This window comes from Ornithodoros turicata, chromosome 1, assembly GCF_037126465.1.
Source record: "Ornithodoros turicata isolate Travis chromosome 1, ASM3712646v1, whole genome shotgun sequence".
Lineage (NCBI taxonomy): Eukaryota > Metazoa > Arthropoda > Arachnida > Ixodida > Argasidae > Ornithodoros > Ornithodoros turicata.
The window spans coordinates 203432004-203455159 of NC_088201.1; the positions used below are offsets into that span (position 1 = coordinate 203432004).

The 23156-nt window shown below is 43.8% G+C and overlaps 1 protein-coding gene across 4 annotated transcripts in view; it reads left to right on the top strand.

Moving 5' to 3' along the window:
* Positions 1 to 236: 236 nt before the first annotated feature.
* LOC135378970 (zinc finger protein 883-like) overlaps positions 237 to 23156 on the top strand; it is a 28154-nt gene continuing 5234 nt past the window's right edge. For 2 of the 4 annotated variants that reach the window (XM_064612170.1, XM_064612172.1), the window contains exons 1-7: positions 237 to 347; positions 434 to 553; positions 2905 to 2988; positions 3118 to 3330; positions 7043 to 7195; positions 9363 to 9515; positions 15484 to 15636. In XM_064612170.1, the coding sequence (XP_064468240.1) occupies positions 3195 to 3330; positions 7043 to 7195; positions 9363 to 9515; positions 15484 to 15636 (595 nt within the window). In that variant the 5' untranslated portion in view covers positions 237 to 347; positions 434 to 553; positions 2905 to 2988; positions 3118 to 3194. The remainder of the gene's footprint in view (positions 348 to 433; positions 554 to 2904; positions 2989 to 3117; positions 3331 to 7042; positions 7196 to 9362; positions 9516 to 15483; positions 15637 to 23156) is intronic. The other 2 variants (XM_064612171.1, XM_064612173.1) reach the window with 2 other exon arrangements.

Sequence of the window (23156 nt, forward strand, 5' to 3'; positions counted from 1 at the left end):
TACATCTAGTGAATTTTGACGCGGGACACACGCACTCGAAGTAAATTAACGGCAAAATTAACACGAGTTCCGTGATATCGGGAATAAAATTCTTCAAGACACGTGCCAGAAAACGCGATTCTATTGTTCTTAGACGTATCATCATATTTTATCTCTTTTTACACTTAGCGTCCTGCAGCGACATCGGCACCATTCTTTCCTCCTTTCTTCTTTCTTCCATGGCGGTAAGTAAACAACAAGACGCTAGACCCTGAGGGGAACAAGAACATGCTCGGCACAAAGTTTAAAGCTTCAGCGCGGTTCTAGTAGTGGCAGAATAGCTTTGAGTGTTTACTTTTCATTCCGAGGTATTTGAAATGAGGTGCTCCGTCAATGGAAGAGCTATTGTGATCTTGATTATTTTGAAAATATCCTTTGTTCCGTGCTCCCTTAGTGCACCAGCATTGTACAGGACAACAAAACAGCTGGAGAAGAACCCGGAACAGGACCTGAAGGAGCAAAACACAGGCCGCATGCTCGAGTGAGAAAAGCAGGGCTTCATCTACGGAAAATAGTAAGTTATATCTCGACGTATAACCACATTATCCTGCATAATTCATCTTGGATGAATAATGAAATGTTGTAGGAAGGGTCTAGAGCTAGGATCTTTCAACATCACGGTATCTCCCGTGCGGGTCCTGACAACTATATGCTCGCTTTTGCCAAATGGGCGCCTAACTTGATGCATAATGATGAAGCATAATGCATCGGCTGGGCATTCTTTTCTTGGCGTCACCATTCCGCAAGTCGGCTTCCTTCATGCAATGTCGTGATTGTTAGATTAAGTTTGTTTAGGTTCCGTTAGTGTTAGGTTATTCTAGTCACGGTAGTGCAAGTTAGCTTTGTTTGCAACATGAGACAATTGATGTTCTGAGGCTGGAACAACATAGAAAGGACAAATACATACAAAAACCTCAAGTGCGTAAGAAATTAATGATTAAACATGGAAGTCACTGAAAAGCTTAGCCAGCTGTAGGACTCAAAACCACGGTAATCCAGAAGATGTGGGTTCAAGCCCTACAGCTGGATAACCTTTTCAGTGACTTCCATCTTTGGTCCTTACTTTGCAAATTGGTACAGCTCCAGGTTAGGCTCCGATAGTTTAGGTGACTGGGTCTGTAGTTGAATAAGTCTGAGTTACCTTCATGCAGCTCGTCCTCTACCTTCCTGTGCACCTTCTAAATGGTGCCGCCTTCAGGTGCCCTACCGCGTTCCTCATGTCATGGACAGTGCGACAGACTTCACTGCGTAAACAATTGGGTTCATCCGGCAGAAGCTATACGTCCCCGTCATTTATCATGAACTTGAGTAAATTTGGCAAGTGCTTCACATTGGTGGGGTAAAAGACAGGTCTTTACGTGACAAAATGTTTTATTTCCATTCGTAATAATTTGCATAATAAAATTTGATTTAGGCGACAATCACATCAGCAGGCGGCAAAATGCTGGTAAGAACAAATTCCGTTGACCGTGTGGTTTCTAGGTGGCGTAGTTTTTTTAAATTATAATTCAATGAGACATTTTCTGGGACACCTGTATGTGCTCTTCCTACTTGGATGGTCAAGTGGTTCTTTGTCACATACTGTAAATATATAAATTAATTAAGGCGAGTCTTCACGCACACACACACACATTGAGAATTCTATTTACATTATCATTGTTATAAAATTGCCTGCCAGCTATGCAGATGTTGTATACCGCTGCCCATGGCTTCCTGGTGTTGGAAAGGGGGAAAATATTTTCCTTGTTCATCACACTTTCCGCCTTCCAAATGTTAGATCTTGAATCTGGAAAGTAGTTAAAGGGGCCGTAAACACCTACAAAAGGTGCACATTTCTTTGTGTTATATTATTGGAACTTAGGCAGTGAAAACTCCTCGCAATTACTAACGCTCAAAAACAAAAGGCGCTTGCATACGGATGAAATATTCACTGCACTCTTTCGCATTTTAGCTCCGTCCCGCGCTCTAACTTTACGTCATTTTGACGTAGCGCTTTCCCCACCAATTACGATTGAGTGTTCCACGTACGATTTCATTTCAAATGCGGAATTGGACTAGATGAACGTGAATCCTCTTCTGTTCAAAATCTAAACAGTTATAGCCTCAAACTGAGAAAGAAATGCGTTTAATTTAGGTATCATACGCGCACTACGTTTTCTGGGCAGTAGCACGCAGCACACCACGAGCGCGAATGAATATCTACAGTTCTACAGAATCTACAGATCTACAGATCTACAGAATATCTACAGGACTACAGTTCCGGAATCTTAGGTAGGTGCACTATGGAACATCGTCGTCATCTTCGAATGGTTCCGACAACTGGGCTGCCGTACTTTGGTTTGAGCCACTCGGCATCGCGTCACCAGCTCGCGTGGTACAGTGGAAAGCGTGCTGGCCATGTCACGTCGTGACTTGGATGAACCCGGGTTCGAATCGCGTCATGTGATAGCAGCCCAGCTGTTGACGTTTGCGCCAGCCGGAGATGTTGAAGATGTCATGACGTTGAATTTCGGAACCACGGATCGCAAAACATCGTTTCACACAAGCAAACTGAGTGCTCCGGCTCACAGCTGATAACGAAGTATGTTTATTGGCTGGTAATTTGAAACGTCACGTGTGCAGCTCGGCCCCCTGATTGGACGGCAAAAACGCTACGTAACCATGTGACGTATGCGTTGTGGAGAGAGGCTCGCTGGTTACTCATCTTTGAAAGCAGTTGTACGGCTCAATGAGCTGGCACGAGCCGAACGAAATGTATATTTGGGTATTATGAGCTGGGTTCTTTCATGGGGTATCATTGTTTCAGAAATGTTTAGTGGCCTGTTTACGGCCCCTTTAAATACATGTATCATGTTTCTTCGGAAGGAAAAAGAAGTCTACGCAAGATTTCGTCAGGAACTTCTCTCCGGCACCTCTTCTGTCTGAACGTAGCTGACCCTCTAACAAACGGTGAGTCGGCGTTTTCATGAATACACTGTTCAGGGATTTCACGTTCTGTGAGCGTACGAAAACCGTTGCTGCATTTGCTTCACTTCGGGACCCAATTTTCTCTTTTTAATTTACATGGGATGAGGACAGCACTCTGCATTAAAGAAGAGATTCTTGTGACTTCGAGTCATCACGTCCGAGGCCCTTTGGAATCACAACTCCAAGACATGCAGTTCTCTCTGGAATTCCGCGATCAGCCCGTGAGAGTGAAATCGGAGCCACCTGATGTTGCAAGCCTGCCACAACAGGGCCCGGTACATCAACAGCAGCGTGGTGAGCATCCTTCAGGAGGTGATACTTATGGTAATGTCCTCGTAAACTATGCACTCAAGTGGGGAATGTTTTGTTGATAGTGTGTGACTTTTTCACGTTAGATGCTGGGAGCGAATTCGAGGGGGGAAAAAAATCACCCGCTGTCATGGTTCCTACTGGTGCTTGAAACGTTTGAATACTCTAGAATTTGAAAATGCAACATTTGAGGTTTGGAAAACCCTGGAATTTTCCACAGTCCTTGAGAACCCTCGATTTTGCATCTTTTTTTTTTCTTACTCTCATGGGGCTGGTAGTACAAATTCCACTTATCCTGAACTATCTGTGGTTTTGAACTATAGTATCAAAACCACGGGGGTTAGCACTCCTCGCAATAGGAATCTAACCTAGCAATTCGAACCAAATTAATTCGCACAACGCTACCACTTAGGAGAAAAACACACTCATAACAGAGCCGTCTGGCAGTAACGAGCGGGATCCCAGGAAGGATGCAAAGGTGGCATGCAATGAGACAGCAGGACATGAGCATCCCTGTCCTGACTGTGCGCGTTCAGAACGGGTCCGATCGTAGTGTTCCGTGTGAGCGCGACATGATACGCACTGCTGCATTTTTCAATAGCGATTCACCCAAATGTAGCCCACAACAGTTCCCACAATTTTTATAGTGACAGCCATTGTCGTCCTGTCCTTGGAACGACGACTCCAGTCCACTTCGCAACACGCATTGTTTTTCACCAATCTGATATTTTTGTAAGTCGATTTTGATAATTCGCACGGCAACATGGGCGTAGGGTTGCCGCCTTTCGTAGTGAAAAATACCGGCTGAGGGAGAGGAGGCGGAATAGAGGGAAAGGGGGAAATGTTCGTGGGGAAGGGAAAGTGAGAGGGGGGAGAGTACACGAAGAGAGAGAAAGAAAGAATGAGCATACTCGCTCAAGACAGCAATGATAATAATAATGAATAACTAAGAAAACGACTGGTGACTACGGAGTTGGGTCTGTGCTCCAGATTTATTCCAGCTGTGGTGGGATGTTGAAAGGAAAACCCCGTAAAAGCCCCTATGAAAGGCGTTGAGCCAGAAATACCGGTAAAGGGTTGCCGGTATCACCTTCCTACCGGCAACCGGCAGAGCGAGCAAACAACCGGCCGTGCTGGTATAATACCGGCCTGGTGGCAACCCTAGACACGTGATTGGAAATCGGGTCAGGGAAAAATCTGGTTCAACAGGAACCAGTCAGAAACTGATTCGCTGAGGATGTTGAGGATAGACACAAGGGATTCCTAGTTTCCTCGACTGACGTTTTTGTATGCATTATGTAAGATAAGTGGCAATTAGAGCTGTGCAATGAAGGCGATTCTGTTGCATCAGGTGGCAACTCCAGAGTCAAAAGAGTCGTGACTCCATCGTCTAAATGGGCAAGCACACTTCCGGTGCTCGTAACTAGAGTAAAAATTTGTGACAACATTTAAAAAGTGGTGTCACAGACCCAAAGAGACGGGGACAGAAGCTAAGTGACGTTCCACCCGATAGCAGACAAGGAGAGTTTTGCGGTATGGATGCTCGTTTGACCTGCACGTATTTACAATGACGAACGATGCTCAGAAGAATCAATCGAGAATCAGGTAATCGATTCACTAAAGGATAAAGGCGGGATAGTTTACAAATTCTCATCAAGGTTGGGCTGGTAGTGTCTTTGTCTTTTGGGTTGCGTTCAAGTATGAGTGATAGAACCACTTAGTGAAACTTACCATTGCTGGTTGCCAACGTGAGCGCTGGTGTTAGTGACATTGCAGAACGTAATGACTCGCTCTTTAAAAGAAACAATTTGTTCGATGCTCCGCTTTTAAAGAAAACATGCGCCTGCAGTGTCTGTCAAAATCCCGAAGCGGAAATGTCTAAGTGGAAGCCTTTCCATGCAGATGAGGATTTGGAGCAGCGCCACCTAGAATTGAAAAGGCCTGCTCGTTGCCTCCTCTCCCTCCTTTGCTACGTGGACGTGTAAAGTCAGAATTGGTCCGCTACTGCGAATCGCCGTTCTGAGAATTCAGTGATTGCAGCTAACTTGGAGCCCGTAGGTCTGAACCTGTGGACAAGCAGTGCAGCGCGCTTTCCACAAAATCAATCTTGAGAAAGAAAGTTCTTCTGCTTATGGTGAATTTACATGGTCATCTCCTGGCAGGTTTTTTTTTCATTTTCCTTTCGTGACAGATTCTTTTGTCAGTGCCGGGCACCAAGAGCATATCGCTCAGCAATTTTTTGAGCGCAATCACCGTCAGTCCGACAGAAGGAGGTTGCAAACTCAGCCCACAGAGGGATAGCAGAAAGAGACAACTTGGGCATGGCTTATCGCATCTGGCTTCTGCTGGGATCGTGTCTTCCCTCTCCCAATTTCAAGAACTGTCACTTTCTTTACTATCACTCTGTATGCTGGGTTTGCGACCTCTTTTCATCCTTCATCCTTCCTCTCTTGATGCCACGAAAAGCATTACGTTCGGCTGTTTTTTTTTTTTTGTTTTTTTTCGGCACTAAATTCATGCAAATTCGGGTGAAAAAACTTCCAGTACGCTAAATTCGGGGAGAAATCGGGCTCAGTTATTCAAACTAACTGTAGCGGTTTGGTACAAACGGTGATGTAACTGCATATTTCTGCCAAACAAGTAAGTTAGTGCATTCCAACAGACATCCCAGTGAGGGCAATTTGCCGGGTAAAAATCGGGTTTCACCCTAAAGAGGCAACCTTAAATTCGGGGTGCAAATTCGGGGAAGAATCGGGTAAAACCCTAAAACTTCAGGCTCTAATTATCATGAATCTGAGTAAATTGGCACGCTATTCACACTGGAGGGATCAAAAAGTGACCTTTACTTGGCAAATTTCTGAGTTCGGTTTGCAAAAAAATACCTAAGAAAACTTACGGTACGTGACATTCGCATCAGGAGCTGTCAAAAACCTAGGAAGGACAAATGCCATTGAACGCATGATTCTAGGTGGCGTAGTTTTTTTTATTATGATTCAATGACGCGTTTTCTCGGACACCCTGTATAGTGAAAAGTGCACCTACGTGAAGTACAGTAGCCTTGCATTTTGTCCTCGTCGAAAGTGAACTAAGATGTATACAATATCCTTCTATATTCAGCTCCACTATGTACATTTTTGCAAGTGAGTATGGACACTCCAGCTGTACATGTAGACGTCATACATCATTGTCTTTCATGAGAACACCATCGGGCGTGCAAAGCAGCCATGACTGGTGCACTAATATTATACACGTACCACATCTCTGCACTCCATTGTCGTAGTCGTTCTCAAAGTGGATGATGGCACACTGCTCCACGTATCTCCCATACCTTACTGCTTTTGTGTTCTGAATATCGAGGTGCTTACCGTAAACGTGATGCAGCAGGCTGCATGCAGGCAACACCGCAGAGTGTGCTACGAGCCTCGGGAAAAGTGCCCACTCCCCCCACTAGGGGATTCGCTTGTGGCACCCCCTATAGGCGCTGCACGGGGCGTGTGCTCCTTCACCCTTTCCAAAACCCAAATCCTTTCACCAAACAACCTTTTCCCATACTTCAACTAATGCAGCATTGACTGTGGTGGCGCCCCGACTTTTCGTTACTGGCGGCAGGGCACACCTCTAGCTGCAATATAGTTAAACTGCGTTCAGAAAAGGTACAGAGGTAACCATCATGTGACCTCAAGTCTTGCAATCTGGCTTACTTCTCTCCTTTTTCGTTTTACTTCAGGAGTTACAGCTGGGATGTGTCGCATTAAAGAAGAACCTCTAGAGGAATCTCCGAAGGAACATCGGATTACGGAAGTGAAAACTGAGCCTTACAACGTTGCAATTTTGACAGAACAGGACCATAAGGGAAAGAACTGTGATTTAACATCCGAAGGTAAATACAAAATGGTCAGGGACATTTAACCAGTAGCGAATTAATAGTGTGACAAAAACGGGGATACATCAAAGACGCATTTTAGTTTTCTGACAGACATGTATCGACTCTCTAGCGCACTCCCTGTTCTATGAAAGATTCTCAAAGTAGGCAAAGTAGACGTGAAGATTCTTCATCGAATTTCACATCACTTTTGAATCGCAATACAGTCAAAGTCCTTTACAACGAATGCCTTTTTAACGAAAAGACCGTTTTAACTCATGTGTTTTACGGTCCGGTCAGCGCCCCATAGTGCGCAATGTATAATTCGAACCTTTATATCAAAATCCTTTACAACGAAACTACCGAAATAACAAAGTAATTCTGCGGTCCGATTGCCGAAGCGCACGACCCATACAACGAAGTTTCCAAACAAAATGCTCCTGACACATGGCAATGGGCTGCGCAGCGTCATTTACCCCCTCTCCACCTGAGTCACGCGCCCGTAGTTTGCAGTTTCCGCGGGTTTTGTGATCACATCAGAGAACACGGAGGTCATGTCCCCCCCTTGAGACCCCGTGGCCACTGACTCACGACTCACTAGGGGCCGAACGAACAAAAGAAAGGGACTGCTGTCTTTTTTCGGTATTGTGACTGACAGTGTACTGACCGAAAGTGTAGTGCTTTGAACACACTTGTTCAAAAAAAGGTAACAGAGTTTTTTTTTTTTAGTCTGAAGAAATAAATGAGTAAATAAGCTTGCATATGTCACGAGCCGTATGAGTTCATAAACCGGGCTCTACGGTGCTGTGCATTCAGAAACAAGAACCGCATTGCCCGCGACGGTGGCGACACCTCTCATCGGCTCCACGAACCGTGTCGTAAACAAACCTCCGCGCGGTTCGTATTCAAACTCGTTACCAGAAATTGTGTTGCTATACGCTGGAATATAGTGACGTGACCCGGTTCCAAGGATAAGGAGAGGCTCGCGCGGATTATGCTCTTTGAATGGCGTCGTTTCGTGTTAAAGACGCTCGCTGGAAGCAAAAGTATGTCATATTTGGATATCGTGAGCTACGTTCTTTCATTGGGCATAGTAATTGGAGAATGTTCGTTGACCTGTTTTGTGCCCCTTTAAAGAGGCCTATGACTCTGTGGACGGACTTGACTTTGGTCGTTTTCACAAGATGCGTGATAGGTTTCTTCCTGGGTCTACGCTAATACGACACCGGTCATCGGCTCCGCGAAGCGTAACCTCCGTGCGGTTCGTATTCAAACTCGTTCCCAGAAATATGTTGTCAGAAAGGAAACTGATGCAAAAATAGGGGGGGCCTACGACTCTGCGTTCGGACTTTGGTTCCACACGTGCGTGATAGGTTTCTCCTTGAGCTCGTACTATTGCATCGAGACTATTACGGTCAGTTTGAACTGCAGTATCGCTCCATGATCTTTTTTAACGAAGTCTCCTTTACAACGAATATTTTCCGCGGCCCCTTGGACTTCGTTGTAAAGGATTTTGACTGTATAAGGAAATAGAAAAGAAACACGTTCCAATTTTTATGCTCATGGGGCTCCACTGTAATAGACGCCTTCCATATGTTTCGCCTCCCTTTCTTAGTTACGCAGCTGTTAGGAATTCCTGTTGTTAATTAGGAATTCTGCACATGGTAACAAGACTTTCGTCCATGAGACTGCGCTTCTTCGGGTTACTTCTTCAGTCTCGTGCACAAAAGTCTCGTTACTATGTGTAAATAAATAAGTTGCTCCCACCGTTTAATATCGCTCTTTGATCTACTCATCACCGGCAACTTGGCATTGCCTATTTTTCTGCCTAGGTAATCTGCATAAAAATATGAGCCTGGAAAACTGCTGTAGATTCTGAAGCCATTCCAGAGCTGTTCAGCTGTGTTAGTTCCCCTTCCGGATTTTGTGGTGAATTTGAAAAATCTGCATTTAGAAAGGGATTTCATTTGGCTCGCTGAAAATAAGTCTGGACTTATAGTGGTCTGATTTACTCTAATAAATTTAAATCCGGACTTGATTCAATTTGACGCCTTCTACAAACCACGGATTTGATTTACATCCAATTTCTTTCATAAAATCCTCCGCAATGTACGAAGGTGGCTGTCACGTGACTTGAAGCCCTGCAGTGTTCCTTACTCCTTTCCTTTTTTGTGTTTTTCATCAGACATGACAGCTGAGATGTGTCAGATTAAGGAAGAACCACGAGAGGAATCTTCAAACGAAGATACAGTCATCGAAGTCAAGACAGAGCCGTACAATATTTCAATCTCAGCTGGACACGGCCAAATAGGACACAACTGTGATTCCCCATCAGAAGGTAAATACAGACCGGTCGAGGAGATTTAGTCAACACCAAGCTCAATAGCACGATATGGACAAAAAAAGTAGAGATGCGCCAACCGAATCCGCGAATCCTTGAATCCACGAATCCTAGTGCCCAAAATGGCGAATCGAATCTTTCTAATCCACCAACCACGTTTTTTTTTTTCTTTCTTTTTCAAGTTGGCTCCCGAAAGTCTCATTGGCCGACAGCGTTTTCTTGTTTCTTTTTTATACATTGCTCTGGACTGAAAGAGTTCGGGCAGGAACTATTACATTACACGTTTAAAAGTAATATGGTTTTGCTTTTGATTGTTGCTTTAGCTTTATGAAAATTATTCAGGTTCGAGAATTTCTGGTATGTACCGTATTTATTCGATTCTAAGGCGAGGTTTTTTTCGCAAAATTGGAGTCCAAAAGCCGCCCCCCGCCTTACATTCGTGACCGGAGCCTTCCGTTACGCGCCATCATGCAACCGCAGGCACCCTCGCCCCCTCGCCTCGCCTGTCCTCTCCCCTTTCGCCCACGTGACCGTGGGCGCGCAGCGTCTGGCGTCTTCCTGTAAAGTTTCGTTTCGACGTTGCGATATTGCGGCCATCGGCAGTTCAGTGGTTCTAGTTGTGACTGATTTCCACCGTGATTCGCAAAACGATTACCGATGGCAACCCGTTGTGTGCACTACGATGCGTTATCCTTGACGCTGAAGCCTTAGGCAACTGTGCAGCGGGAAGAAAGCATAACGTTCCGGAGAACAATGTGCTCGCGGGTACCGCCGACGTCCGAAAGTTGCCCCCATACATCGCGTTTAAACGCAAGACAATTCCAGCGAATGAACCGTTTCCGAAGGGTGTCATCGTGCAATGTCAAGAGAAGGGCTGGATAACAGAAAAACTCGTGTGAACAAAGAAAACACGGACTACTCGCACGCCGATGACTTGTCAGTGTTCTGTATGCAATAAATGTTGTTCTAGTCTTCCTTACGGGTGAGTCTAAATTTTTCCCTAATTTTAATAGCTAAAGTGCACCCCCGCCTTAGAATCGTGACCGCCTTAGAATCGAACAAATACGGTATTGTAGTGAACGAACATTATGTTAAATAAATGAACTACACGGGTATATTTTCTCCCGAAACTGAACTATTTTATTTTCTCATTAATCAGATGGGGTATCATGTTCTGCTTCAAAACACTTTTCGGTAGAAGCTTTTCTTCTTAGCTTTTTGAAGTGTTTTGAGAGAAAGGATTCGAAAGATTAAAGATTCGTGGATCCACAGAACCTTCCTTGGATTTCGGTTTGGATTCGGATTCGCAAAATTGTGGATTTGTCTCATCTCTAAAAAAAAGGGATACAACAGAAATGCACTTTAGTTTTCTGACAGACACACATGCACTGTCAGATTTCTAGAACTTGCTCCGTTCTACGGAAGGTTCTCAAAATAGGCAAAGTAGACGTGGAGATTCTTTGTCATATTTTGCATCGTGCTTACTCTTGAATGTCAGGAAATTTTCATCGAGTACAAACATCATTGCCATACTTGCCATCGCATTGCATTGCACTGCATTGCGCACTTGCACGAAAAAAAAGGGTAAAATTTTGTGCGAACCATGCATTCTGATGTGGCGTGCACTGGACAGACTGTTTTACACATGCACAATCCAGCAATTACATGGTTTTCGTGTGACAACACCGCTAGCCGATAATGACGTCAATGTTACGCCAACGTTACTTCTCCCTCCCTCCCACGGTGTTATCCAGGCACCACGAAACGCTGCCACTCGACGTGACAGTGGTCGCCGCCACAAGTGCAAGGTTGGCACGGTGCCGCCCACTGTTTGAGTCAGGCGGTGCCTCCACCAAAGAGTTCTGCCTGGTTCCTAGCTCGATCTGATGCTCCATGCATCATTGTCAGAGCTCGTAAGTGCTGCTCTGGCCCTTTTTGATGTATGGGGGAAGGAGACGCAGAAAAAAAAAAACATTGAGATGCCCTGGAAACTTAACAAGAAAGCGGTCTGGTCGGGACCAGAGAGTATGCACGGCCGAACAAAACGCATGCATGATGCTGCACAACATTTTATTTAACAAAAAAGTCTCTCAACAATGACTGCTTGGTGTAGCTTGCAGTGGTCAACTTTTATAACTGGACAAGAGTACTATCAATCACGCGAACATTATGAATGTCATTGTGTTGCTCAAAAAACAATAAAGCAACCTTCAGTGCTTCACTGGCCTCTTTCGTAGTGACGGGGGGTCACTGTCTTTTATTATTTTTCTTACTTTAGCAATCCGAGAAGAGGTATGAGTAGTCTCGAGGTCAACAACGCCTGGAGTCACCCTAATCCTTCGCGCCCCACTTTAACTGTGTCACTTTGTTCATGAGCAACTTAAGCAGCCACTCTAAGGGGTGCCTGACGCTGTCATAATAACGGGAGGATAATACATGTGTTTGACCCCAGCTGTGCCCAAAAAACCTCGGTCATAGTCCGATAAGCAGAATGTCATATTAACGGGGAGATTTTAAATGGCGAAGAAACCGTTCCCCAGAAATTCGGTCATAAAGCCTGAATGTCAGATTAACAGGGGTCATAATAATGAGGGTTCACTGTAGTAGAAGCACCAGAGTACGAGGAACAGGGTGCACCGAGCACGCATTGGGTAGAGTCGCTACTTCGAGGAGTAAACGAGGTCGTCCGAAAATTTTCACGTCAGGGCGTCTGATGCACGTGTGTGTGTGTTTGACAATTTACCGAATAGCAGGAAAGGTCTTGATGTGTGCAGTTTGCTTCCCAGAAAAGAAAAAAGAGAGAAAGAAACACGCATAAACATGGCTCAGCGCGTTCGCCATTAAAGTGGGACTCCGCAACAAAATCAGCGCAACGATTGTGACATAGCAGTGGTCCATGGGGTGTCACGAACATACATACGAAATATCGCGTTCCCAAAGTGCGCGGATTTTATTCGAATGAATCATCATCACAGTCGTTTTCCAGCACGCACGTCTCATAGTCTCGTACGGCTTGCACTTTCGCTTCATTGGTGTCTGTTCGCTCGCGGATGCAGACGTCGGTGCGCGTCAAAAGTGTCCGCTGAAGAAACAAAGTCGTTCTCTACAAGATCATTCCATAATTTTTGCACATTGATCGCGTCTCAGATAGCACAGGTGACATAATGCAAAGTGTGTCAAAAGTGTCCGCTGAAGAAACAAAGTCGTTCTCTACAAGATCGTTCCATAATTTTTGCACATTGATCGCGTCTCAGATAGCACAGGTGACATAATGCAAAGAAAAATCAGAAGAAGCTTTCCTGGCGGAAGAAGACATCCTCGTCACGAGGAGACAAGGAGATAACGCGTTCTCACTTCGGAATTCGCTGACAAATGCGCTTTGTCATTCGGTGACCGCACTATAACCGGTATGCCATGTCCCAATGGCCCATTCTAAGCGGTGTTCCTATAAGTTGTGTTCTATGGGAAGAACATTGGGGGTCGGGAAATGCCACATTATAAGTAGAGCCTGAAGTTTTAGGGTTTTACCCGATTCTACCCCGAATTTGCACCCCGAATTGAAGGTTGCCTCTTTAGGGTGAAACCAGATTTTTACCTGGCAAATTGCCCTCACTGGGATATCTGTAGGAATGCATTAATTAACTTGTTTGGCAGAAAAATTCAGTTATCACCATTCAGTTATCACTATTCAGTTATCACCATTTGTACCAAACCACTACAGTTAGTTGAGTAACTGAGCCCAATTCCACCCCGAATACTGGAAGTTTTTTCACTTGAATTCACACGAATTTAGTGTACATGTTTATTTACCCGATTTTTACCCCCCGAATTTAGAAAAAAATATTTCCCGAAAACTTCAGGGTCTAATTATAAGCGGTTATGTTATAAGTGGTCTTCACTGTAATACCAATCGAGTGAGCACCTGAAACATGGTCGAAACAATAATTAATTCGTGCAATCTTTTCTAAACAAGCAGTGTGTATACACCACGAAATCAGACAGTACAGAAACTTCTCTTTTTCAGTTAACAAACAGGACCAACTAGTGGATTGGAACAGTAAAGTGAGAGAGGGAAGCCGCCGACCATGAACTTTCCACACATTCCCATCAAGGTTTTGCACCCACAGGGACATAGGGGGGATTCTTGCGCAGTCTTGTACATAGAACAATTGAAAGCGCACGATTTTTCGACGACAGGTAAAATATTTTTGTAAGTCAATCTTGATAATTCGCATGGCGACATGGGCGTAGGGTTTCCACCTTTCGGAGTGAAAAATACTGGCTGAGGGAGAGGAGGTGGAATAGAGGGAAAGGCTCATGGGTGAGGGACATTCTAGCTGGCTCGACACAACCACCAACAGCTTTGCACAACCACTGCGCTTGTACCCTCCGAACACAAGACGTGATGAATAACAATGATGATAATAATAACAATGAATAACTAAGAAAACGACTGGTGACTGCGGAGCTTGGTCTGTGCTCCAGATTTATTCAAGCTGTAGTGGAATGTTGAAGGAAAAACCCCGTAAAAGCCCTTATGAAAGGTCTTGAGCCACAAATACCGTCAAAAGGCTGCCGGTATCACCTTCCAACCGGCAGAGGAAGCAAATAACCGGCTGTGCCGGTATACAGTCAAACCCGTGTGTAACGATATTGACGGTAATCGCGAAATCCATCGTTATATGGGACACATCGTTAAACGAGGGACGACGTAAATAGCGCGTCACCCCGCGTGTAGCAAAAGAAAAAGAAACAGATGCAAAAAAAAAAAAAAAAACGCGAAGCTGTGTGACATTGCACTGGCTTGTGAAAGCAGTGATCAGAACTCGTGGAGGGAATCAGGGAACATAGCAGGACAACTTCTGGCAACACTACACCATTCCGCAAGTCGGCTTCACCTAATGCCTGTGTGCTTTAGGAAAAGCTCGCTTTAGAACACTGTCGCGCGACTCGCGGGTGGAAAGCATGTGCTAGGCCTTTTGAATCATCTCGCGAATTTGAGCAGCATTGTCCAAATACGGAGGCAAAAAAAGCTTTACCACCGACCTCTTTCACTGATGGTATTGGAAAATGAACAGTTGCCGTCTATTTTCTTGCCTCAATTTTTATCTTGATCTAATTCCTTTGATGTGAATTTCGGATTATACGAATTTTTTCCGCTACCCTGTGAGATTCGTATCATCGAGATTCTACTGTATCTTATCGCGGCGATTTTAATACCGGCCTGGTGGCAACCCTACACGGGCGGGATATTAATAGCATTCTAAACCTGACAGCATAACAGGTTTTTAAACGATAAAATGAGCACAGATATGCTTTAATGAAGTATAGAAGCACACTAGAAAACAGAACAAACAATGAGTCATCATCGAAGAGATTGACGGGCTCTACACTCAATAACACAAGTCGTGGACGCATGGGATAAAAAAACTGCTTCAAAAAAGAAGACCCTTGAAATGAATCCATTATCACTGCATTTTGATACGTCATAGACATGGTCGTGTTCGGGGATATGGTAGAAATTAAAGAATTGAAGGGACAAGAATTTGAATGCCGAATCTACGATAGTTATAAAAATATCTGCACTTAAAGGTCGGGAGGACCACTAGGATTTATGGTGGAGTTTTTGAGGCCGGCTAACAAAGAATTGAAGTACTCGACATCAAATGGAGTCATAATCATTGCAAAGGGCACTGCATTCAGCAAGAAAGTTTTGTGCCACAACTGAGCACCAGGTACCAAGTTCTCGTTTTGTTTTGGCCAGGAAGTTTGCTTGAAAAAGTGAGTCAAAAACCTGGAAGGGTCAGGGAATCTGAGACCTCCAATGTGATAGACACCCTGATATAAGTTGCAAATATGTAGAGCTTAAACTGGGTTCAGAAAGGCTGTGGGAGCGGTGGCCGTCACATGACTTGAAGCCTAGTAATGTGACTTACTTCTCTCCTGTTTTCTTTTTTTACTTCAGGAGCAGTAGTTGGGATGTGTTACATTAAAAAGGAACCTCAAGAGGATTCTTCAAATGAACATCCAATCGTACAAGTTAAAACAGAGCCTTACAATGTTGCACTCTCGGCAGAGAAGGACCAGATGGGACACAGCTCTGACTCAACATCAGAGGGCAAGTATACAAAGTGTCCAACGGTATTTATACCAAGGCTGTCCTACGAGTGCTCTACAATGACCATTGAAACGAAGGGCAATTTAACATCTGCGTAGCTTCAGCTAGGGATTTCCAAAGGGGTACACCCTCCCTGCATTTTTGCAACACCCCCCCTGAAATTTCTCAGGTGACCCCACCACCAACCACCAGCTCGGCCACCAACACGTTCTGGTAGTGAGTCCTGGACAGCGAATTACATCCTGTGGTGTCAAACTTGGGCTGTAGGACCACAGTCATGCAGATGATCGTACCATGCATTTGTCCAAAATCATTTGAAAGTGACTGTTCAATGCATATATTGCGCGCATATACGAGCTAAAATGCGTGCAGGCACGCAAACACAATGTGGATCATCAAGAACCGTTTGCGCCCAACTCAATTAAGCGAGGTATTCTGCCTTTTTCGTCTAAGGTTTTCACCTATGGTTGCTAGATACTTATTGAGCTTTGTGAGACAAGGTGCCTGTCTTTTCTGTTTGTCAGTCGTGTGATTATGCATCTTAATGTTGAAATGCTGTTCATAACGAATCTGTATTCTAATGTACTGTGTTCTAACGTAATAACATATACAGATAAGATGGGAAAGATGTGCAGATATGTCACCATTGTGCCACGATTCTTTCCGTGTCTAAGAAAAATTCCGTAAGTGGAACCTTCACCAAGCATACCCCCCCCCTTCCCCATTGAAAGCGCGGCACCCCCCCCAACAGCGAATTTCTGTGGAAATCACTGAGCTTCGCGACCTGCCAGATCATGTCATAATCGGGAAACCCAATGAGGACCCCACCCACACGATCCACTACCCATCCCTGACGAAGGCGGAGCATCCGCCGCAACGTCGACCATACCCCTAGATACCTGTCTATTAGTTTGAATTGTAATAAATCACCCCCTTTTTTTACTTCCCCTACTTTCCTTGTTAGCCTTTCATTGCTTCAAAACTCTATTTACTTTGTGGTCTTCTGCATAATGTATAAATTATATACAGGGTGTCTTTTTTTTAGGTGATACAGATTTTTCATTAAAAAACTATAAGGGCTATAGACATGCTGTTTTCACTTCTGTCATCTCTGGGCCGGCGGATGTTCTTGGCCAAATGTTGCTCGACCGTCAAATGACTAATATCCTAAAAATCGTTAATTAACTTTTTAATTATAAAAGATACGAAGTTGTCCCAATGAACATGAATGAGAACATATGTTTCTTTCGGTGACCTGATAGCCGTTTTCAGAACAAAAATCCGTTCGGTAGATCGTCCGCAAAAAATTTGTGAAGGAACACCATTTTTTTTCTTTATTTTAGGGGTGTGCGGTTATTCGAATTCTTGAATTCGAATCGAATATCAAACACTCGAACTATTCAATTCGCGAATCGAATATCCAATATTCGATTTTTCAAATTTGACTGTTCCTCGAATATGAACGACACAACCCGAAAGTGGTCTTCACCTGATGCTTCCGTGCATGAGGTGAAGCCTGCTTTACAAAATTGCTCTTGCTGCAAGATCAACACAGGCAGGACGGTGTTTAGTTTAGGGGAAAGAGCACACTGTCGCCTCTTGCGTCCTGGAAAAAGATTAACAGAAAATGCAGCCCAAGATAAGGGCAGTTCCGATAGCGTCGCCCGATACATGTGTTTTTGTTTTGTTCCGCAAGTTAAAGCTCGAAAATACTCCAAAAGCTGGGAGATGACACAACGAAAGAAAGAGAGGACTCCGACTTAACGTAAAAGTTAAAGCTCTTCTTCGACGCATGAGGCGGCACTGTGGCGGCATCTTTGACACATGAGGCTACTTCACCATTTAACATTGGGGGTGAAGGAAAGGCACGTCTCGGACGATGCGCAATGAAGAAAAAAAAGATAAAAATTTCGTTCCTTCACGATTTTTTTGCAGACGATCTACCAAACGGATTTTTGTTCTTAAAATGGCTACGCTATCAGGTCACCAAAAGGAACAGATGTTCTCATTGGGACAACTTCGTAGCTTTTATAATTAAAAGGTTAATTAATGGTTTTTAGGTAATTAGTGATTTGACGGTTGAGCAAGATATGGCCAAGAACGCCTGCCGGCCCGGAGATGATAGAAGTGAAAACAGCTTGTGTCCTTTTCTATTCTTCTTAGTTTTTTTATGAAAAATCTGTATCGCCTAAAAAAAGACACCCTGTATAATATTAGACTACCAGTAATGAAGAGACTTGAGAGACCGTATAAGGGTTAGAAACAGTTGCAACTTTTATTAAATTAATAACTACGGGGGTACTAAAAATAGATTTACAGTTAGGGGTCGACGGCAGTCAGCGCTGCCTTCAGCAGGACTAAACTTGGAAATAGGTGACAAGGGCTTATATACAGGCAAAAGGGAAATATTATATATTATATTATTTTTGTGTATTATTATATTATACAGGGTGTCTCACGTAACACGTCAAGAAATTGCAATTGAAAATCTACTCGTCGGAAAATTAAGGGGTCAACGGTATTCACCTTCAAAGAGTTTTTGGCGTCGTTATCGAACACTTATGAATTTTTCGCTGTGGGAAATTTAATTTTTTGAACTAAAGTGCAGAAATTGCATAGTCAACGGCACATTTTTTCGACCGATTCGGGAAGCACGGGTTTTGTTTAGCCCACCATGGAAAAATTAATTTTGTGCTACAAATGTATGAGCGGAAAAAAAATTGCGAAAACCAGCTTTTGTGACGCGCATATTTCAACAGCGCACGAAATCGGTCGCACGGATGTGTTGAGAGGATGACATGCCCCTCTTTATGACCTGCCCTGTACCAATGGGGATCTATGTAGCCTCAGATTATTATCGCGACGCCTCTTCTTTTCCTTTTCCTCTTGTTTTTTTGCAGTGTTCTGTCTATCATCTGGACAGGGGCATGTCCTCCTCTCATCGCATCTGTTCGACCGATTTCGTGCGCCGTTGAAATACGCACGTCAGAAAAAGCCCATTTTCGCAATTTTTTTTTGCTCCTTACTTTTGTACCACGCAGTGAATTTTTCCATGGTGGGCTAAACCTGACACGTGCTTCCCGAATCTGTCGAAAAAACGTTGGGTTGACTGGGCAATATCCGGACTTTAATTCGGGAAATTAAATTTCCCATAGCGAAAAAGTTCATAAAAGTGCTCTCACACGATGGCATAAACTCTCTGAAGGTGAATAGACCTCTCCTTGTTTGTAAACAAATGACGTCATAGTGTTCGACAGCACCACCGGTTTGGTAGAGTTTAACTATGCTCGAAGCTTGAGGCGAACAAGGTCACGCTCAAAAACCACGGTCTTGAGGGGATTACGATGATCCCTGAAAGGGACGCGACCTTCGGTCCTACTTTTCTTTCAATAGGAGTCAGCAAACAAGTGCCAATTCGTGGAACCCAGCTTTCCCCTTCCAATCTGTTTCGGTTTCCGTCTGTCTACCAATGTCATGATGACGTTTCTCTGGTACAGGTTTATACCGTTGACCCCGTAATTTTCAGACGTGTAGATTTTTAATAATTTTTTGACACGTTATGTGAGTCCCGAACCCGAATATATGTATGTGTATATATATATATATTCTTGAAGGTCTTGAAGATTCAGACGGCGCCGTATTAATACACAGAAGAAATAAGTTCGCACAGAGCACCACCAAAGGAATATTTTCAGATGACTTCATTTAATTCATTTATTATGTCTGTGTACAATGAATAGCTGGGCATCCGTCTGCCCAGCTATTCATTGTACACAGACATGTGGCACCATATCTCCTTCCCCTTCCCTTTCTTTGTACAGCAGTATGTTTAGTCGTGTATATGGCTATACTATATATACTTATGTGTGTCACCACTTCACTTTGTACCTGAGGAAGCGTGGACCTCCACGCGAAAGCTTGTACAAATTAAACTTAAACAAAAATCTTCAGTGTCGGTTTCTATATTTTGTTTATGTGATCTACAGGACTTGACTCCCCTCTTCGTATACGCTTCTAAGACAGATGCTTGCGAAAGCCGTGCTGATAGGGGAAGAAGTTGTTGCTCTCAAGGAAGTTAACTATGTGTGAGTAAAGTATGTGCTCGAGGACCTTACATGGAATGCTAGTTAAGGATATAGGACGATAGTTACTTGGGGATGACCAGTCATCGGACTTGTGGATAGGAATGACCCTTGCTAGCTTCCAGTCCGCAGGCAGGGTCCCTTACGTTTAATGATTGAGTAAATGTGCAGGACAAAATGATGCTCGAGATGTTCTTTGTACCAGAGAGGATTTTAGCAATAATGGAGTCTGCCCCACCGCTCGTGGAGAGTTTTAAAGAGTCAATGACCTTAGCAATTCCGTTGGGCGTGATGGTTATGCTGGTCATAGGAGCATAGTTCTTTGACGACATGCTGGGATGGATACCTGAGCAACGTGTGGAGAAAACTGACGAGAAGAAGTTAGCAAAAGCGGAGGCACAATGCTCGGGTGGAATGAAAGCACCTGATTCGTTTTTAAGGCTAATTGAACTTTCTTTGGGACGTTTCAAACAATTCCAAAATTTCCTGGGGTTGTTTACTAGTAAAGAAGGCAAATCAATGTTAAAGTATCTATGCTTTGCAAACTTTAATTCTGATGTATATTCACGGTTGGCTTCTGAGTACTTAGACCAAGCTTGAGTAGTTTTACTTTGTCTAGCCGTTCTAAACAGGCGTTTTTTCTTGTTTAGCAGCTTGCCGAGACGTTTTGTGAACCAAGGTGCATGAGAGAAACACTTAATGCGGACTTTAGGCACATATAACTCCTCGAGGTGACGAAGTGTATCCCTGAACAAAGCCCAGTTTTCCTCAACTGAGCGAGATGTGTACTGATTAAGAAAATATGTGTTGTACAGAGAAGTCAGGCCGCTGTTTATAGCAGAAAAGTTGGCTCTATTATAGGCACTAATTAGTTTTAATGCTGTGTTTATGTGACAAAGGGCGATAAGAAGATATATTAAATAAAATTGTTTTGGTGGTCGCTAAGGCCATCGAATACTGATAACTGAGATGTATCATCAGGGTGTGTTGTGAGCACAAGGTCCAAGAGGGATTCAGTGTTTGATGCAACTCTGGTGGGGTCCTCGACCATTTGTGACAGATTAAAGGTTTGGCATACTTCAACGAAGTCTCGTGAGTCGCTGATGAGTTAATGACCGTTACAAGTAAGGCGGGTCCAGTCAATGGAAGGGTAGTTGAAGTCTCCATTTAAGAAAATGCGGTGTGACCGAAACCTAGCCCTGACAGTCAACATTGACTGTAAGGCGACAGGAAAGCTTTTCGGTTCAGAATCTGGAGGCCTGTAGCAAGTACCGATAAGAACTGGCGGGAAAACGTTATCTAGCGTGATCCATATGGCTTCCAACGACGAAGAAATGTCAACGAGTGATGGGAAAAGGTTCTCTTTGGCACATACCATGACACCTCCCCCTCGCTGATACGCCCTGTCTCTGCGAAATAAGCGGTACCCCTGGAGTGGTCTGGATAGCTCATTGTCGGAGATAGCAGAGGACAACCAGGTTTCGGTTAATGATAATACGTCACAAGACATGGTGTGAACAAGGGCTTGTAGGTGGTCAAGCTTTGGCACAATACTTCTTATGTTAGTGTAGAGCACTGATATAGAAGGACGAGGTGGACCTGTGGGGGACGGTAAAATTGGATGGGGCGGTGAGAGAGCGGTTGCAGGTGAACTTTGCGAGGCTAGTTATAGGAGTTCTTTTACATTGTTAGACAGAGGCTCGAACACAAATGTCCTGCTCCCAATCAGTAACCTATCATGACGCAGTTTAAGTGGGCATGATTGTAACTTTCCATATTCAACAAGGCGGCGGCGAGCTAAGCGAGTGGCTGCCGAAAAGTCATTTGCGATTTTTATTGATGAGCCTTTGAGCTTGGAGGCAGAAGTGACGACTTGATCTTTTAGTTTAAAAGAGCAGAACTTTACAATAATAGGGCGGGGGCTAGTGTTGTTGAATTTTCCTAGGCGATGAACACGCTCGAAGTCTGCAGGGTTGGACGTGATGCCGAGTTTATCATGACAGGTTTCGATCACCTTTGACTCACTTTCTGCCCGTGACTCGTTGGGGGTGTCGGGTATGCCATAAAATACAGCATTCGATCGGCGAGATCTATCTTCTAGGTCGTTAATGTGGGCAGTAAGTGACTCAACACGGGCAACAGTATTCGAACAGGAGGAACGAATGTCAGAAAGATCGGCTTGGATGGTGTCAACAAGAGTTGACTGGGTGGTTTTCATGGCTGCGATCTCGCTTTCAACGGTTGTCAGTTTACTGGAAAGTACTGAGAAAGCATTATCAGTGTTTTTTTGATTGGACTGCAAGGACTTCATGTCGGTCATAAGTGTATCTATGTTTTTGCTAAGATTTGTTAACATGTCAAGTGTACGTGACAGTTGTTCTTCCTGCGATTTGGTCATAGGGCCTGGGTTTAGTTCCACGTCACCACACTGCATGAGTAAACGTGCTAGGTAGGCTATACATTCTAAGCACTTTAAAAATATATACACGATGTGGGAAGGGCAGCAGCACAAGACATACATCATTACTGCGGTAGCAGGTAATGCATAATATGTGGTACAACAGGAAAGTTAAGCCTGAAACTAATGTTTTCAGCAGAAATTACGATGTTAATTTCCGTTTTACTCCTTCAATGAACTCTGTCACTCAGTTACATGGACGACATGCAGTGTTCACGTTATTTTCCACAACTCATGAACTTCGTGATCCAGAGGGTTGCTATTTTCAGATATTATTTCTGACAAAGGTTGCCACATTTTGTATATTTTAGAACTTGTACGTTGATATTTTTGTTCAAGCTACAGGTGTCTATTCATAAGGGTTTCTGCTGTCTGCAATCCTCTGGTGTCCCAAAATCAATTTTGGAAATACATGGATAGCTTTGTTTATGAAACTTACATCATTAGATAGGTCTTTGATTTGGTACATTTTCCCATATAGCAACATACTTTGAAATGATACTGTCAGCCACGAAAAATATATTTGTAAAACCACCCAAAAATGGCTATTTTTTGTGGCGGTAAGGAAAGTGTTAAACCGCCCATTGTAGAAAGACCAGTTTTCCTACCCATAACTTGTAAATGTTTTATGGTTGTAATATTCATTTAGCAATGTTGTCCTTAGGTGGCACATTTTTTTATAAAGCTCTTATAATCATTCATTCATTTCATTTTTTGTTGTCAACTGTAGCACAAAAGAACATTTTTAAGGGGAAGTTGGCCAAAAAGCGGCGCTAAAGCATCTTGAAATTTTCTACCTTCCTGCTTCTACACATTACCCATCATTTAATGGAACGCCAACTACTCGAACTCGACTCGAACTTGGAAATTTTGAAACTCGCACAGCCCTAATATATATATATATATATATATACAGGCGTGCCTTGTTAATATGACCCCCGTTAATATGGATGATGCGAATTATGGACAGTTTTTCCCCG